General features: G+C 47.5%; 1 protein-coding gene across 6 annotated transcripts in view; it reads right to left on the reverse strand.

The window, feature by feature from the left end:
- Nucleotides 1–18,568, reverse strand: part of SH3PXD2A (SH3 and PX domains 2A) — a 242,693-nt gene that overhangs the window by 177,921 nt on the left and 46,204 nt on the right. For 4 of the 6 annotated variants that reach the window (XM_086680773.1, XM_086680770.1, XM_086680771.1 and 1 more), the window contains one exon: nucleotides 10,453–10,533. In XM_086680773.1, coding sequence (XP_086536899.1) covers nucleotides 10,453–10,533 — 81 coding nt within the window. Of the gene's footprint in view, nucleotides 1–116; nucleotides 714–9,104; nucleotides 9,182–10,452; nucleotides 10,534–18,568 lie in introns of those variants that run through there. The other 2 variants (XM_086680778.1, XM_086680774.1) reach the window with 2 other exon arrangements.

Consider the following 18,568-nt stretch of genomic DNA (forward strand, 5'->3'; position numbering starts at 1 on the left):
CTGGCACTCTGCCAAAGGTGCCAGGATTAACTTGAAATTCCCTCCTGAGGGAAGGGAGAGACTTGGTCACAGCTGAAGGCTCCAGGCACACACATCCACACTCACAGGACACTCACCTGGCCACCACCAAAGACCTTCCTTCCCTTCATTCTCCAGTTTGGAGGGGGACACTGTCCCCCACCCACTCTCCAGCCAGCTTTCCTGCTGCTTATCCGAAGGGGATACAGGGGGTCCCGGTGGGGGCAGAGCCGAGTTTTCTAGGTCAGACCTTCAGGCCTGAGGCCAGAGGAGAAGGAGGTGACATAGGCAGCATCTACACTCAGGGCCTTCCTGAAGTACCACCCGAACACACCCTGACGTGACACCTTCTGCTAGGAAAACAGGGTGCGCGGCTCCAAGCGTTCACGCAGACGGTGTAGCCTGACTCAGATGCTGCCTCTGGCAGAACCGGGGCCTGTTATCCGACAGAGGTAGGAGGAGGTGGGCGGGACGTGTGGGCTGAGCTCCACCAGGACGCAGCTAACCCTGTGAAGGCAGGTCTGCCGTCTGACTGTTCTGGGAGTTCAAGAGAAGTCTTCGGCTCTCTGCACAGGCATCTTGTCCCCCGGGAGAGTGAATGACCCCCTCTCCCTCCGGGCGATTTCTTGGTGATGCAACAGGGCGTTCCTGCCCCCCTCAGCCAAAAACTGAAAGAGGACTTCTGGATAGAGGCTAGAATGACCTAGAAGCTAGGGTACCTGAGTTCTAGTCCTGCTGTCACTTAATGCCCTTATAATTTGGGTAAGTCACTTCCCCTGCTGGGGTCTCTTTCCTCATCTGTTTAGGAAAAGGACTACATCAGAGGGTAGCCAATAATTTTCACTCAAGGTGCCTTTGCCAATGGACAGGTAGTCTCCTCCTGAAGGTATCTGGTTTTGGTTTATTTTTAGAAGGACCCTGAGACCATGTCTGGGCTCAAGGTCGATGAGCAATGACTGCCATGGGCAAAGGACGGGAACATGCCATGACCAATCAATGATGTCTGCTGTGGGCATGAGGCTGGAAAGTGGCAGCGTGACTGCCAGACATGTATCATCCTGTTAGGTGATCTCCAAGGGCCTTCTAGTTAGAAACCACAATTCTACCCCTAATTCCCCAGCAGACATGGTTAACACTGGTTGCCGAGCGTGTACCTCCCATATTCTGATATTTGCACACAGCTGATTTCTCTCCTTGAAAGAGACATTCTCATCAGTCCTGCAGGACAGTTACTGGGGGAGCAGGCCGCCTCCTAAACTCTCCATCCACCCATAGTCACAAGACTTCACCCAGAAAGTGAGAGACAAGGAAACAATGCCCAGATTTAACACCCAGAAGACATTCCAGCTTTTCTTACAATTTTCCCCATGTCTACAAAGGAGCTTCCCCACTGGGTGAAAATCCCACCAGGGCACAGTGGGAGTATGAATGATCAGCAAAGGGCAGACTGAGATGGGTCCTGGCTTCGTGGTGCACTCACAAGAGAGGGTCTCATCTGAGAGGGCCTATGTCCACTGAGCATCTAGGAGGCATGTGCCTGGATCACTTATACATCATTTGCTAGGAGCACCTTTGCAAATGTATGCAGATACCAAACATGGTGCTCGCAGATGCAGTACTCATCAGTACAAGAAGAGATTAGTTTTCTAAGCATACCTACAGCATGGTGAGTATCCTGCAACTCTGGGCTGTTGCAGAGAGTCAGATAAACTCCCCTCCTCTATTTGTATCCAGCTGGAAAGTTCTCCTGATGGCAGGTTCCAGCAGAGCCCAAGCTCTCTCTTCTTATTTCCCTTTACACATAGAAGATGTGTGAGGCTGTCTCCCACCATCCCCCACCCACCATGACTCTGCCCCAAGGCCACCACCTCTCCCCTCCACCTCTCTTCATCTGCTCTAGACCTGTGAGGCCTCTGTGCACATGATTATTCCTAAAACCACAGGGTTAAGGAAACTGCACAAGAAGGGGGCACTGGCAGGGTACCAAGTAACCCCAGGACTCCAACCCAGTGGTAGGTAAACAGCTTTCTATCCTGAGCTGGCCTCCAGGTAACACTTCCCCAGGCCCTCCTCTCCCAACATCCCCCAGGGAACAGATACCCCCAGCACTCCCCTAACCCCACCCCTGCAAACAGCACAGCCTGCCAGAAGAGAAATCAAGAGAGAGAGGAAGCTGGAGTTCACCCTCAGGCCACAGGGGCAAGATGAAAGGCAGTAGTTAAAGCAGGAAAAGCAGGAGCCAACTCCCGGGGGGGGGGGGGGGGGGGGGGGGGGGGGCGGGGGAAGCCAGCCATAGAATTCCCAAAGGCTACTGGAATCCCCACAGGGTTCCCCTGGAATCCCCTGGTGCTCCATCAGGGATCCAAAAGATGCGTCTTTCCAAAAGCAAGGAAAAACAGTGACCAATAATTACTTGTTTTCCTAATAGTGTTGCTGGGAGAGAAAGAGCATTGGTAATCACTCTTTGGAGGTGAAAAGCTTTATCTAGGAAATGCTTAACACTGCCACCTGACTCTCCTGTCTGGAGGCAGGCTGCACCACGTGGTGAGAGTGGAGCCTGTATCGGTGGGGCACAGGAGGAGACATCTGCCTGCAGATGGCACGGGCATCTCTACCTATTTTCTCTCAGAGTTATGTTTCTGAGGGTCTAACTAGTGAGCTTTCAGCTTTCCCATCGAGAGTCTCAATGCTCTCGTGTATGGGTGTATGGGCTAGTGTATGGGTGTTCTTTACATGGATTATCTCATTTCATTCTTAGTATTACCCCATGAGGCAGGTATTTTTGTTATCCCCATTATACAGATGAGAAAACCGGGGTGCAGAGAGGTTAAAGAACTCACCAAAGGTTATATACTAACAGTATATCGCTAACAATGAGGGCTGGAGCTGGTCTTGGACCCCAGTCACCTTGGCCCTGGAGTACCTGCCCATAATCCTTGCACCCACAACCATGCAGCCCTTAGTGTTTTTGGTCGTACCACCAAAAACCACCCAGTACTTCTTGCCCCAATACACAGTTCATGTGTTTTGAGCAATGTTTGAATACAAGATTCCGGTTTGATAAGATAATTTGGACAGGTCCCTGGGGTTTGATGTAATGGGTTCTAACCAGTTCCATTCCATAGGGATGATTTAGAAGGATGGTTCAGGAAATATGACATAATGTGATTTTAATAATTATTGTCATTTTCCTTCTCTTGGTAGATAAGCTCTTAGTGTCTATTTTTTTTAACCTGTGTGTTTTCTATCACATTATAGTATAATGACCATGAGAGACATATTTTATTTTAGACTTCCCACTTTTCCCAATCCTCCCATAGGTATCCTTTTAATTATTAAATATTAACGTCGTAAATAATACATGAATACATTATTTTTTTATATAAAGTAAAACATTACAAATAAGGCTAAGTTTCCCCTTTGACCAAGATCCTCTTCTCATTGATGCCCCAACCCTCTTCCAGAGATAACTTTATTATCAATTTGGAGTGCATCCTTCCAGATCTTTAAAAAATATTTATATACTTAGGCTGTATATGTACTTGCAAAAGATATGTCTTGCTGTTGCTTTTGCATAATTGCTATCATACTGTACTGTTTGAAATCTGCAGTGGTCATTCATTAACATTTCTTAGTTATTCATCCATAGAACTGAGATCAATCTCATTTGTTTTGACTGTTGTACAACGTGGTATGAGAATATCACAGTTTACTTAGCAGCCCTCTGTGCCATGTTTCCCACTGTCACCACGGCAAACAACGTGAGGCTCTCTGTGCCTTCCTGGGACTGGGGACTGACATCAGTCATGGCCGATGTTCTCCTCTGTCCAGGGTGTGTGAGCAATCACAATGACCCACAGCTCACCGCACAGCTGGGACTTGTACTGCCATGCCAGGCAATGGAAGTCTGTAATCCTTGGAATGAAACTGTTCTTAGAACTTGGCGTGTTACCTCCCCAGGCTTGGGCCGCCTTGCCTTTAGTGTAGGGTCAATGATCTCAAACAACACAGAGGTTGCCTTGATGATTAAAAGACAGAGCCCGCAGGAGAGACACTTCCTCCCTCCCCTTTCCTATCCTCAGCTTGGTTCCTGGCACACATCAGGACCACCTTACTTTGACCTCGGCAGAGGCCTGCTCTGAACATCAAACCAAACTAAAGCAAAACTATAAGCTACACTAAACTAAGCTGAACTAAACAAAACCTAAACCAAACTATAAATCTAATAAATAGAAAGATGAACACAGATGTTTACCTGCAAAGTGAGGGACCTGGAATAGAATTCTCATTCTAAAAATGCAGTGATCCAATAATGCACCATAAATGACCTCAGAACATGCCCCCCCGCCCCCAACACACGTTCCAAGTCCAGTAATGAATGATTTGGGGATTATAGTTTTGTTTGCTCAACATTAGCCTGGCTATTTGAAAGCTAGAAAGTGAGTGTGACCCTGGGTGGGGTAAGTGGGTGGAAAGTCTAGAGAGATGAATAAGGAAGAGAGATTAAAGCTCTTCAAAACAAGTTAAATCCACCAGAGCAAATGAGCATACCTAAAGAACCTTCTTACCTCCATCTTCCAAGCAGTGTGGGGGAAGCCTAAGGGCCTCTCCGGCCTCTCATCAAATATTGACCCTCTGCACTCACTGGCCGGAGTTCAGACTAAAGGACCAGCAGCAGCACGGAGCCAATGTTTGCAGAGCAATTACTGTTGCCCACCGCCTTGTAGGTCAGATTGTGAAACAACCTTCGGTGGAGCCGGGGCTTCAGAGAGTCTTCCGGTCCTTCCTCGGTGGGGGGGATACTTAACAGTGAAGGAGTTGTGCAAGGAACTTTACAGAGGCTGGAAGTGTGATCTAGTGCCAATGAGAAGGCAACTTAAGAGCATCTGCGGCCCTTTACTGTCCTCCTTCTCCCCTTAGCTGCACCTCCAAGTAATCCAAGCCCTTTAGAGCCAAACAGGCCTCAACATCAGGCCTTGTCCCAGAGAGCTCCCTCTGGGACAGGTCCCTTTTCCTGGGCAGATAGGCTGAGTGGTGGATTATTTTAGAAGAAATCAATTTCTACTTGGAGACCAAGAGCCTCTCTTCTCCCTACTCCCAACTTAACATCTGAAATGCCCTTAGAAGCCCTCTCTAGCAACTGACGTGGTTTCCAGAAGTGTTTGGAATAGCTGTTGAATTGAATTGCTCTATTGATCGAGCAAATCATGGTAGAACATAGTCTCCTTCTTCCTGCCGGGGCCCTAAAGATTTTAGAAGGCAGCTGAGGAGGGGCTGGGAGGGTGGCAGAGCCCTCTGGGGTAGGCAGAAAACCCAGTCAAGCCTGTTGTGTGCCCCAGATGGTCTAAAACAGCACATTCCAAAAGACACTTCTGTCATGATAGAAATTCTCTGTATCTGCTCAATATGTAGCCACTAGCCACTGTGACTATGGAACACTTAGAATATAAGCAAGTATGGGGCACCTGGGTGGCTCAGTTGGTTAAGCATGTGACTCTTGATTTTGGCTCAGGTCATGATTTCAAAGGGTGGGCTCTGTGCTCACCAGGGAGCCTGCTTGAGATTCATTTGCATTCCCTCTCTCTGTCTCTCTTTCTCCCTCTCTCTGCCCCTTGCCCTCTCACACATGCATGCATGCTTGCTTTCTCTCTCTCTCAAAATTAAATAAACTTTATATAAAAGAAGAATACAGCAAGTATGACCAATAAAGTAAATCTAATTTGATTCTTAAAAATGAATTAAACAAGGGACGTCTGGGTGGCTCAGTTGGTTGACTATCCGACTTCAGCTCAGGTCATGATCTCACGGTTCATGAGCTGGAGCCCCACGTCGGGCTCTGTGCTGACAGAACCTGCTTCGGATTCTGTGTCTCCCTCTCTCTCTGCCCCTCCCCTACTTGTGCCCTTTCTCTCTCTCTCTCTGTCTCAAAAATAAATAAATGTTTAAAAAAATTTAAAAATGAATTAAATTTAATTTCAAACTTTTTAAATTAATTTAAATGTAAATGTAAATAGCCACATGTGGCTAGTGGCTACCACAGTGAACAGCACAGGTGAAGGGCTCCATACCTGGTGCTTCCCAGGGGGCAGGAAGAGGGGCCACATTCAGTGCACAGCCCCTGGTGTGTGGAGGCAGAACCACTGGGGCTGAAGGCTGAAGGCAGAAGATATGAGGAGAGGAGAGGGTTTGGGGCAGAGTAGAGGGTCTTATCCTGATACCCTTGGAAGGATATCAGGGGGGTATGAATGACCAAAAAAGGTCATTAGAATTATATATGTACATTCATGCCTTTGTCTGGGGAGACAGTCTTTGTCTTTCATTAGAAGCAGAAAAAATCTCTGATCTTCAAAATAAGATAAAATAACTCCTTGATCTGTCAGTTTCCACTTACTTCTTCAGGGATGCCTGCTTTGATCCCAGAGTATGTTTCCCTGTAGTATCTCTATGGTACTTCTCTTTGTAGCATTTGAAATAGTATGAAATTATATATATATATATATATATATATATATATATATATATATATAATTTATATTTATATTTATATTTATATTTATATATATATTTATAAAATATATATTTATTTTGCTTTTGCTCATCAATAAATCCCCAGAGCCCAGCATACTTCCTGGGACATAGAAGATAGGCACTTAGATTGGATAGATTAGATGGATGGATGATGGATGGATGGATGATGGACAGATGGATAGGAGGCAGGCATGTTTAATGAATAAACAAATTTACAAAGAAATTAGGGACATACTTTACCCCAATAACTATAATTTTCAAAAAACAACCAAATACCCCCAAACGGTTGTGGGGGTATGGGGCTATATCACTCGAGGCTGCCGTCCCAATCAAACCATATGTTTTGTTCCCTCCTCCCAAGAGGAGTGCTCTTTCCTTTCTCTCCATCTGTAAATGCTGCTTGTCCCTCAATCAAGTGTTTATTTCATTTCCAGTAGACTTCACTGCCTAAAAGTCTACTTTCCCCACCAGACTTCTGGAAGGAAGGGACCTTGTCCTTCTCAACTTAGCATTCCTCAGCTTGTGCCACTTCCATCCTGAAGAAGTGCAAATATGTAGGAGGGCGTAGCACAGGCCCATCCACTCTTACCCTGAGCCAGGCTGGCTTATTCATCTTTATTCTTCCATCCTCACCATTTACAGTCAGGGTAAGGCTGCTAGATTAAGCAAGTGAAAACACAGGACACACAATAACATGTGAATTTCAGATAAACAATGAATCGCTTTTTTAGTGTAAGTATATCCCATGCAATATTTGGGACACACTTACAGTGAAAAAAAATATTGTTCCTCTGAAATTCAAAATTAACTGGAGGAGTGCCTGGGTGGCTCAGTTGGTTGAGCGTCCGACTTCAGCTCAGGTCATGATCTCGCGGTCTGTAAGTTTGAGCCCCGTGTCGCATCAGGCTCTGTGCTGACAGCTCAGAGCCTGGAGCCTGCTTCGGATTCTGTGTCTCCCTCTCTCTCTGCCCCCTACCCCACTCATGCTCTGTCTCTCTCTTTCTGTCAAAAGTAAATAAACATTAAAGGGGCGCCTGGGTGGCTCAGTCGGTTGAGTGTCTGACTTCGGCTCAGGTCATGATCTCGTAGTCTGTGAGTTCGAGACCCATGTCAGGCTCTGTGCCGACAGCTCAGAGCCTGGAGCCTGCTTTGGATTCTGTGTCTCCCTCTCTCTCTGCCCCTCCCCCACTCATGCTCTGTCTCTCTCTCTCTCTCTGTTAAAAATAAATAAACATTAAAACATTAAAAAAACATTAAAAAAATTAACTGGACATCTCATATTTTATCTGGTGACCCTATTCCAGGGCCTCAAGAGTAGCAGATAGCCTGTAAGTAAGACATATGGGTGGTGTGGGGGACAGAGGTGAATGTGGATGGAGATAAATGACCAGCCCAGTATAGTCCTAAGGCTTCAGGTAAGTGTAGAATGGGCAGTTACCAGGTTATCTGTGGACTCTCGTCCACAATGCCACGAATGAGCCAGCTCCCCCATGCTCCACCAGAGGACTCCTCATTAATGCCACGGGTCACATGAAAGAGACACTGTCTCTCTCCAAGCACAAGTCGTTTGGCTCCTGTGTCCCCCCGCCCCTCCTGCTCAGGGCTGCTTGTCCCGGTGTGTGCCTGAGATAGTCCATTCCCAAGGATAGATTTGCTCATTTAAGCCTCACAACAACCCTACTGGGTGGGTACTATTCAAATCTACATTCCACAGATGGGAAAGAGAACCTAGAAAAGTTGAGGAATGTTTCCAGAGCTACAAGGTGGTGGAGCCAGTAACCAGTCCTAGGCAATGCGTCCCCAGTGCCTAAGCTTGAAGCCACTCTCTCACTAGAAAGCCCAATTGCGAGGGCACCAGTGACTAGAGATGGAGTTAGCATTACCATGTTTCTTCCTCTACAGGAGTCGCCATATTAAAATCAGTGACCCCGATAAATAAGAAAGGCTTTCCAAAATGAATGCCACTAAAAGTCATGTCATGAGTTCCGTAAAATGGGTTCACAAAGATGTTATGCTTGGCTCAAAGGTTAAATTCCGAAGGACCCTTTCCAAACTGTATCTCCAAGGCAGTGATGACCCATGTGGACAGGCCTGGCCATGCTCACGTCTAGAGCCAGTGCATCACACAAGCTGACCCATGCTGTGCGTCCCCTCCCAACACACAGGAAATAAGCCCTCCAGGCAAGGAAGAAGTAGGGGGAGTAGCATTCCTTTCTTGTGAGGTTCTGTAACTAGGGAGGGGATGGGGGCACAGAACAGAAGGGTGGGGGAAGAAAAGCTCTGATTTGAGAGTTTCCGTTGGCTCTGAGACTCCCTCTGGCTCATCAATGAGTCCTTTCAGGGTTCCCTCTCCCCAACTAACTTATCATTTCCTGTCCCGCACACTACATCCATTGATGGGGTATCAGCAAATCCCACCAGTTTATACCAGAAGGACCCAAGGAGACTGGACAGTAATAGGGGAGGTGAGGAGAAGAGGCAGGAAAGTAAGGAGTGGCTTTCCATCCCATATTATCGGATTAAGACAGGATTTACTGTAATACAGGAAGCTGGCTCACCTTTGACTCATCTCATTGGTAGAGTGATAAGGACAATGGGATAGTCAGGTACTTAAGGGCAAACATGCAGGCCTGGCCTCTCCAAGGTGACTCACCACCAAAGCCTGCAAATGAACGAGTAGAGCCTGGTTGTGAGGACCAGAAGTAGGTGTCTCTTCTTTGTGTTTTTATTGGCCTACACCAGGCTTATAGCCCTAAGGAAGAATCTAGAAACTCTCAGTTTTCCCTTCCTGGTATTGGAAGGGTTGCTGTTCAACTCACACTAATTCTGCCTTGTCTGGTGCCTGACTCTGTTACAGAGGCATAGGCCCCCTAGTGGTCACATCTGTGCTACATGACCTTCTAGTCTGGGCCACTCTGATTGGTCCAGAGAGGGCACGTGACCAAAATCAGGCCAATCCGAGTCTTCCCTGGGATTTTTCAACTTGAAACAGTCAGTCAGAGACAGTCTCTCAGGTGTTGGGAACTACAAGATATGAAATTCGGGAGTTGTTGACAGCCAAGTTCCTCAGAAATCTGAGGGCAGTGCCCAGAGAGAAGCAGAGAGCAGACAGACAGAAAGCAGCTGTAGTTTTGGGTGTTCTTGGAGCCCACTGCCTCACTCCCCTCTTTACCACCTGGCCAACTACACAACCTTCTGTGGTATACCCTTCCAACCAAATCTCCTTTTAGTGTGAGCCAGTAGGAGTGTAAAACTACCACTTGTAATTCAAAAAGGCCTAACCAAATTAGGTAGCATCAAGGGAGGTGTCTGCAGTGGAGCTGTGGGATCCCTAGTACCATCCCCCTGTGCAGACATCCCTGTGTATATTAGAGAGTCACACACATCATACACATGTACAAACATGGCAGCAAGAGCCTTATTCGGCTAGCCAGACACAGTGGTATGCCCAGTTTGTGTCTGTAGTTCAAGAAACTGCTTATTTTCTGTTTCTGTCTCTCCCGTGTGTTTGCTTTTCTTTGCCTGCAAAGATGTGGTGGCTTGTGTCTCACCCTGGATGTTTATAGACACATGTCTGCTCATGCACACAGCACCCACGGCCATCCTCCTGCCTCTCCACCCTGGTTTCCTAACCCCCAGGCAAAGGAGGGTGACAAAGCTTGACTGTTAAGACCATCAGATGAAGCCAACAAATACCTGTGTCTGCCTGCGACATTAAAGACTGAGCCAAGCTCAGCTAGACAGGTGAGGTTCCCTCATTTGTCCCTCTGTTCTGACCTGGATGCTGACCCTGAGAGTTCTGACAGGGGTTCTCCGGCTGAGTAAGGACATGACAGAGGCCAGCCCAGCAGAGACTCAGGCCACGGTGGCTGGAACTGGGTACCATCCAAACTCAGACCAACTCACCTGCAGGTCAAAGAACTTGCTGTACCTCCGGTAGATGGTCTGGGATGTGGAGTCGGACCAGGTCACATTGATGATGTACACCTGTGGGGAAAAGGTAAGCACAAATGAGCGGGTGACTAAGGCTGAGCTTCAAGCTGTACCAGGCATCATTTAACATGACTGTGGGTGCACCATGGCCAGGACCATTCTTCTCATCTCTGTCCCCAAGACCTAGCACAGTGTCAGGTACCACACAGATGTTACACATGTTTATTTAAATACACACACACACACACACGCACACACACACACCTAGAAAGATATCCAATAAACTGCTAAGGATGATTATCTTAGGAGAGTAGGATTACAAGTGGTTTTAATTTCCTTCATTTCATTTGTATGTATTTTATAAAACAAACACAAAATTGGAGTTGTCAAAAATGTCCACTGGTTCTCAAACTTTACAGTGAATCAGATTCTGTAAGAGGCCTTTCTAAATTGCAGATGCTGGGGCCCCACTCTCTGAAATTCTGCATAAGTAGACCAGGGGTTTCAGGACTCAAGCAACTACATTTTAATTTTTTTAAGGCTTTATTTTTATAGAGCAGTTTTAGGTTCATAGCAAAATTGAGCAGAAAGTACAGAGAGTTCCCATATACTCCCTGCTCTCTCCCACCACTTGAGTGGTACATTTGTTAAAATTGGGCATCTATACTTTTTTTTCCCCAAGATTTTATTTAAATTCAAGTTAGTTAACATATAGGGTAATATTTCAGGAGTAGACTTTAGTGATTCATCACTTACATATAACACCCAGTGCTCATCCCAACAAATGCCATCCTTAATGCCCATCACCCATTTAGCTCATCCCCCCACCAACTCCCCTCCAGCAACCCTCAGTTTGTTCTCTATCATTAAGAGTGTTTATGGTTTGCCTCTCTCTCTTTTTTTTTTTTATCTTATTTTGTTTTTCTGTCCCTTTCCCTACACATTTTTTCTGTTTCTTAAATTCCACATATGAATGCAATCATATGATATTTTCTCTGACTGGCTTATTTGGCTTAGCATGATACACTCTAGTTCCATCCATGCTGCAAATGGCAAGATTTCATTCTTTTTCATCACTGAGTAATATTCCATTGTATAATCTTCTTTATCCGTTCATCAGTCAATGGACACTTTGGCTCTTTTCATAATTTGGCTATTATTGATAGTGTTGCTATAAACACTGGGGTGCATGTGCCCCTTTGAATCAGCATTCCTGTCTCCTTCGGATAAATACCTAGTAGTGCAATTGCCGGGTCATAGGTAGTTCTCTTTTTAACTTTTTGAGGAAGCTCCACACCATTTTCCAGAGTGGCTGCACCAGTTTGCATTCCTACCAGCAGTGCAAAAGGGTCCCCCTTTCTTCACATCCTCGCCAACATCTATTGTGTCCCGAGTTGTTAATTTTAGCCATTCTGACATGTGTGAGGTGATATCTCATTGTGGTTTTGATTTGTATTTCCCTGATGATGAGTGAGGTTGAGCATTTTTTCATGTGTCTGCTGGCCATTTGTATGTCTTCTTTGGAGAAATGTCTGTTCATGACTTCTGCCCATTTCTTAACTGGATTATTTACTTTTGGGGTGTTGAGTTTGATAAGTTCTTTATAGATTTTGGACATTAGCCCCTAATCCAATATGTCATTTGCAAATACCTTCTCCCATTCTATAGGTTGCCCTTTAGTTTTGTTGACTGTTTCCTTTGCTGTGCAGAAGTTTTTTTATCTTGATGAGGTCCCTCCCAATAGTTCATTTTTGCTTTTGTCTCCTGGCACCTGTACTTTTAACAAACCACTTCTGCTGTAGTTGATTCTCAAAACCCACCCTGAAAAGCACTTCAGGTGACCATAAGCAATTCAGAGATGTGCAATTCATCCCAGTATTCCTACGCCTTAACTCAGGGCCAGGCACAGACCAGAGTGGGTGCTCAGAAAACGTTTTGCTGCATTGGAGCACCTGAATGGCTCAGTCGGTTGAGCATCCGACTTCGGCTCAGGTCATGTTCTCACAGTTAGTGAGTTTGAGCCCCACGTCAGGCTTTGTGCAGACAGCTCAGAGCCTGGAACCTGCTTCGGATTCTGTGTCTCCCTCTCTCTCTGTCTCTCCCCCATTCACACTCTGTCTCTGTCTCTCTCAAAAATAAACATTAAATAAAAAAGAAGAAAATATTTTGCTGCGCTGAACAATCAAACTGCCCTCTGGATGAGAGGCAGATTTGCAGGAGAGATGTCAGTGCACGTAAGATTTTTAAACTTGTCGGGAATGAAGGCGTTTCAGGACCCTATTCGTAATGTCTTCCCCACTTCCCAATGCTCAGTTAGGCTCTCCAAGGCTGCTGCCCTAGGCCACTCTAGAAGGCCTACTGGCCCAAGAGGTGGGCAGGCCTCCTGGCTGGAGAAAGAGAAAGTCCCCTGCCACATAATCTGGCCTACTGTCCCTACCATTTCTGTCCCTTTTACTGAACTCACACCAAAGACACATCCTCCTGAGGGAGGCCTCAGTGAGAGGCAGAGTCCCTTCACCCCCTCAGGACTAGTCTGCTGAACTTCTCCTCTAGTGCCTGCTATGACCTCTCTTGGGTTAAGGGCCAGCACGGAGACACAGTGAGACATCTACCTTGCTTCCTCCCTCAGAGGAGACTGAGCAGCTGTGTCCACAGCTGTGGGTCCCCTGCCAGAGCGCCCATCAGAATCTCCTGGCAAGCTTCATAAAAACTCAGATTCTGGGCACCTGCCTAGTGATTCTGATTCAGTAGGTCTGAGGAGACTCCATCAGTGACAACAAAATGGGCAGAGAAGCCAGGGGTCTCAGCCACTATGAGAAGGAAAGAATGTTAGCAAAGAGAAGTAGAATTTAGATCCCTTGGCATCAGGGTAGATGAATTCACCAGAGGCCTGGAGCAGAGCTGTCTTAGTTTGTTTGGGCTACTATAAGAAAATACCATGGACTGAATGGCTTACACAACAAACACTTATTTCTCACAGTTCTGGAGGCTGGAAGTCCAAGATCAAGGTTGCTGGTGAGACCCACTTCCTGACTTGCACATGGTCAATTTGTTGCCGTATGCTTACATGGTGGAGAGAAGGGGCTCTAGTCTCTTTCTCTTCTTACAAAGGCCCTAATCCCATCCCTGGGACTCCATCTTCAGATCCTCATCTAAACCTTATCACCTCCCAAAGGCCCCACCTCAAATATCACACTGGGGATTAGGGCTTCGATGTACAAATTTGTGAAAACACAAATGTTTGGTCCACAGCAAGGGTTTTGCACACAGGGATATGGGGCTTTATGTCTGGTACTCAGTTAACATCCAAGCAAATGAGCCCTGAATCCTCAGTCCCTTCTCCCCCGCACTGAGCTCTGTTACAGAGGTAGCCTTGTTCAGAGCAGGGTTCGTTCCAAAATGCAACTAAGGAGAGGGCCATAAAGCAAAGCAAATAGTGAGTGTTGCTCCCGTGACATGGAATATTTATGACATGTTTTGTGTGATCCTGATAAGAACGAACATAAAGTGAAAGGCCATTCCTATCTTCACAAACCCAAAATAAACTATCGTCTATTATTATAATAGATAGGGTTATGCTTTGCTTTATATCATATATAAACACATATCTCATATAATAAATGGTAGAAACCATTTTTAGGGAATGGTTACTTCATGCCAGCATAGCAAAACCATTGATATGCATTAGCTCATTTAATCTATGAGGTAGCTACCATTGCTATCTCCAGTTTGTACAGGAGGAAGCCGAGGTTCAGAGAAGCTACAGAACTTGCCCAAGGTCACACAGCTAGTACAATACAGAGCAAAGGACTTGACTCAGGTCCAGTTGAGTCCAATCACCATGCTGTTTACCACACTGGACTGTCTTCCTATATGTAAATTTAGGAGTTGTTTTTTTTTAATGTTTATTTTTGAGAGAGAAGGAGTGGGGAGAGGGGCAGAGAGGGGCAGAGAAGGGCAGAGAGGGGCAGAGAGAGAAGGAAACAGAGAATCCGAAGCAGGCTCCGCGCTGTCAGCACAAAGCCCAACATGGGGCTCAAACCCATGAACTGTGAGACCATGACCTAAGCTGAAGTCACTCAATCAACTGAGCCACCGAGGCTCCCCAGGAGTGTGGATATTTAAATCAAACTACTTAATCAGGACTGAATGGTATCTTTCTTAATAAATTTCTGAGTGGCCTGAAAAGTCTGTGTACCCCTTGCACAGTGGATGAGCCTAGAGGATCATGGGGGAGTCATGTCAGTCCTGAGAGCCTGAGAGAAAGAAGAACTTGGGGCCCAGACAGAAGTCAGTGGTTAGGAATGCTACAAAACCAGATGAGTGCGGAGGAAACCCTCATAACACAACTGGCTTCATTGACTGTGGCCGGATGCTCTGAAGTTTTCACTGGGGTTATAACCCACCCCATCCCCCCGGCTGACTCCCAGCTCCTTGCCCCCCAAGTCCTACCAGCTACATCTTCCCTCCCGCAGGTCCCAGGCAGGGAGCAGATGCTGTATGTGGCCAGGTGCTGCCTTCCTGACCTCTGCCTGGGCAGAGGCACTGTAAGGAGGCCCCAAGGGGCAGTGCCCTCTCAGGAGAGAGCCTACAGACCATTAGACAGCAGCCTTTCTCCCCGGCCAGTCAAGCGGGGCCTGGAGGAAGGGCTTATCTGGGGCTTAACATGACCCATGCTCCATCCTCCCCAGTAATTAGGGGCTTCCCTTCACCTCCCAGGAAGAATTAATTATAGGCTCACAGCCTCTGGTGGCTGGGAGGTCTCTCCTTCTGCAGAGGAAGAAACTCAGACCCGGGATGGTTATTTGCCAAGGAAGAGGCACACGTTCTGGAGTCAGCCACACATGGGTTTCACTCTCAGGACCTTCCTTACTGGCTGTGAGACCTCAGCCCAGCCTCTCAGGGCCTCAGGTTCCTCTTCTACTCAATGGGCACAGGCTTTGGGGCTCTGGGCCTGACCCACTAGGCTGGTTACCGTGGCAGGTGTGCTCAACCTGTTAGTGCCAGAGCTGGGACTAGAGCCCAGACCTCCCAGTTCCCAGGCCAGGGCTAACCAGCACATGGGAGCACACTCTCCCCAATCTCTTCCACCCTGTGGAAAAGTCCTTTCCCTTCACAGGGAGCCATCTCTCTCTAACCCTTGACCTGAATCCACACCAAAGACAAGCCCCCTGGAGAAAAAGCAAGAGGGCAGGGTGAAAGAGGTTGTCCACGTGACCCATGCCAGCCACAGCCACCAGGCTGCAACCCAGCCGTGCTTCCCCTCAAAACACATTTCTTTCCTTGTTGGGCAAAGGATTGCTCCTGCTAACGTCTTGCCTCCCACTTCCCATGCTCGGAGCGAGCATGAGGTGACTTGGGTGCAGGGGTACAGAAATGAGCCCCCATCCCAGGTCCTCCCAAACTTTTAGGATTTACCAGGCGCCCCCGGCCTCCTTCCTGGACAAATGCTCTAAATCCTGAGTAAGAGAAATGGTCAGAGATTTCCCTGGAAATAGAAACCCAGAGATCCAAGGACAGTCTCCAGACCACTTTCTTTTATCTGGGCAGCCTATTTCAAAGGCTTGTCTGCTTTCTTCCAAACCTTGAACCTCTTAGATTATCATTCCAGATGAGCAATGGATATGCAAAATTCCAGCCCAACCCATACACCCTCCCACCCCAACCCCCACCCCCACGCCCACATTAGAGTTTCTTAAGCCTCCCTGAGCTGGCTCTAGTGGCACTAGAAACCCTAGAGATAAACCCCAGAGAAAGAGCAGGTGGAGGGGAAGGGGGACAGGGCAGAGGTCATCAGGGAAAGCCAGCTCTGTTTACCGGGCCTGCGTCAGGGTCCCAGATAAACTCTCCTCTGCTGCAGGAGCAGACGAGATAACATTACCTAGCAGCTGGTTCTCAAGAAAGGTTTGCAATTAAACATCCTGCTTCCACACACTTTGCTTGGGGTTGTGTTTCCCGGGTGGAGTTTCCCTTTCTTCTGGATTTAAAAAAAAACATGGATTCTGTTTCCCCCATTACTGGCTGTTTCAGGCAGATGGTAGGCATCTTGGAAGCCTTGCTGTCGACCAGCAACTGCATCCAGCTTTTCTCGGAGAGGAAGCTCCCGAGTCTCATGTTCACCTGCCTCCCTTACCCTCTACAAGGAGGATCTCTACCCCAGACACAATGACGGAAACTCACAGCAGACACCTGGCACGATGCCTTGGTCCAACCGGAGTGCCCACCCACTCCGGACCACCTTCCGTCTGCTCAGCTCATCAGGCCCAGAAATGTCTGAGACTGCCACGGCTTCCAAGTCTTGCTCGTTTCAACAAGAAAACAGTCATGATGCAAATTAGACCCACAGCTCAACTCCAGAGCACCGAGAATGAAACCCAGCCCAGTTCCTGTGGAGGACTATAGGCTGCGACCAATGAATGACCCAAAGATATGGCCCAACTGTTCTTAGAAGGCCTAGGACCTGCCCCATGTTTAATTAGAAAGTGCCAGTAAGGGGTGCCTAGGTGGCTCCATCGGTTAAACGTCTGACTTCTGCTCAGGTCATAATCTCGCAGTTCATGGGTTTGACCCCCATGTCGGGTAGGCTCTGTGCTGACAGCTCAGAGCCTGGAGCCTGCTTCAAATTCTGTCTCCCTCTCCTTCTGCCCCTCCCCACTCACACTCCATCTCTCTCTCTCTCTCTCTCTCTCTCTCTCTCTCTCTCTCTCCCTCTTTCTCTCAAAAATAAACAAACATTAAACAAAAAATTTTTAAATGCCAGTAAATACCAATTGTTCCCTGTGCTGACAAAAAGTACAGTTGTTTTTTTTTTATTTGTCTTACTATTTATTTATTTTTGAGAGAGAAAGAGAGAGAGAGACAGACCACGAGTGAGCAAGGGGCAGAGAGAGAAGGAGACAAAATCTGAAGCAGGCTCCAGGCTCCAGGCTCTGAGCTGTCAGCACAGAGCCCGATGCGGGGCTCTAACCCACAAACCACGAGATCATGACTTGAGCTGAAGTTGGACCCTTCACCGACTGAGCCACCCAGGTGCCCCCAAAAAGTACAGTTAGAGGCAAGGAGTTAGGAACTATGGAAGAACTCATATATCTTTGTGGCACTGTGGCTCAGTTTACCAAGGAAGACCTTATTTTCCCTGGACCCTTGCCAGCTGCCCCTGCCCCAAGGCCAAATGGAAACTTGGTGACAATCTTCCTTCACCTGCTCACACTATAGTCCATCAGTTAGCTAAGACTAGGGCCAGTGAATACTGCTATACACGGTGTTCACCGTCCAAAGATGTCCAGCCAAGGGGACAAGTAGGGGCTGAAATCTAACCCATACCCTGCACCTCAAACTGTGTATGTCAGCTGGAAGCTGCGGGGAAAGGGGTGCTTTTTCTAATGAACAACACAGTGGTTCCGGTCAGGACACAGCACCCTGTTCCCCTGGGTGGGTTGTCACTGCTCTTTAGGGCCCCTGAGGTCACAATATCTCCTCAGGACCCAGTTCTTCAACCCCCTCCAAATCTTCTAGATGGAGGGATGCTTAACGTTTGGAACTGACTGCTAAACGATTTGGCCCCAAAAGTCTGAAAGAACAGAGCCAGTAAAGGGGGGTTTACATCTGGGGACATGATGGTTGCTCTGGCTCCTGGCTGGAACGGTTTCATCATGCCAAATTCTCCGAGAAGGTGGCGCCAGCCTGTCTAAGGTACCAATCAGCTCTAACCTTCTATTCAAAGGGCCCCATGTACGACATTCTACCCCAGGGAGGGGAGGAGTGGAACATAAGTTCCAAATTAGGCCAGACTGACCTCTGAGGTCCAGACCACCTGGCAAGGCAGAAGACCCCAGGGCTTTGCCCCCAATACAAATGGCTACACCAAACACTGGGACGATGACCCCTTTCCTCCCTGCTGGGGCCCATAGAAACCCATAGTAAACAGTGGAGGCCGTGGTGTCAAAGGTGTCACCTTGATGGCACCCAGAATCCACCATCTGACCTGGATCCACTGGCCTAGAAAGTCTGTGTCCATCTCTTGTGGTGCCCACAGTCTTTTTTTCACAATTAACCAGTTCTTATATCTCCCTTTGTTTGGTAATTGTTG

The sequence above is a fragment of the Puma concolor genome, chromosome D2, assembly GCF_028749965.1.
Source record: "Puma concolor isolate L17-30 chromosome D2, mPumCon1.1.hap2, whole genome shotgun sequence".
NCBI classification, from domain to species: domain Eukaryota; kingdom Metazoa; phylum Chordata; class Mammalia; order Carnivora; family Felidae; genus Puma; species Puma concolor.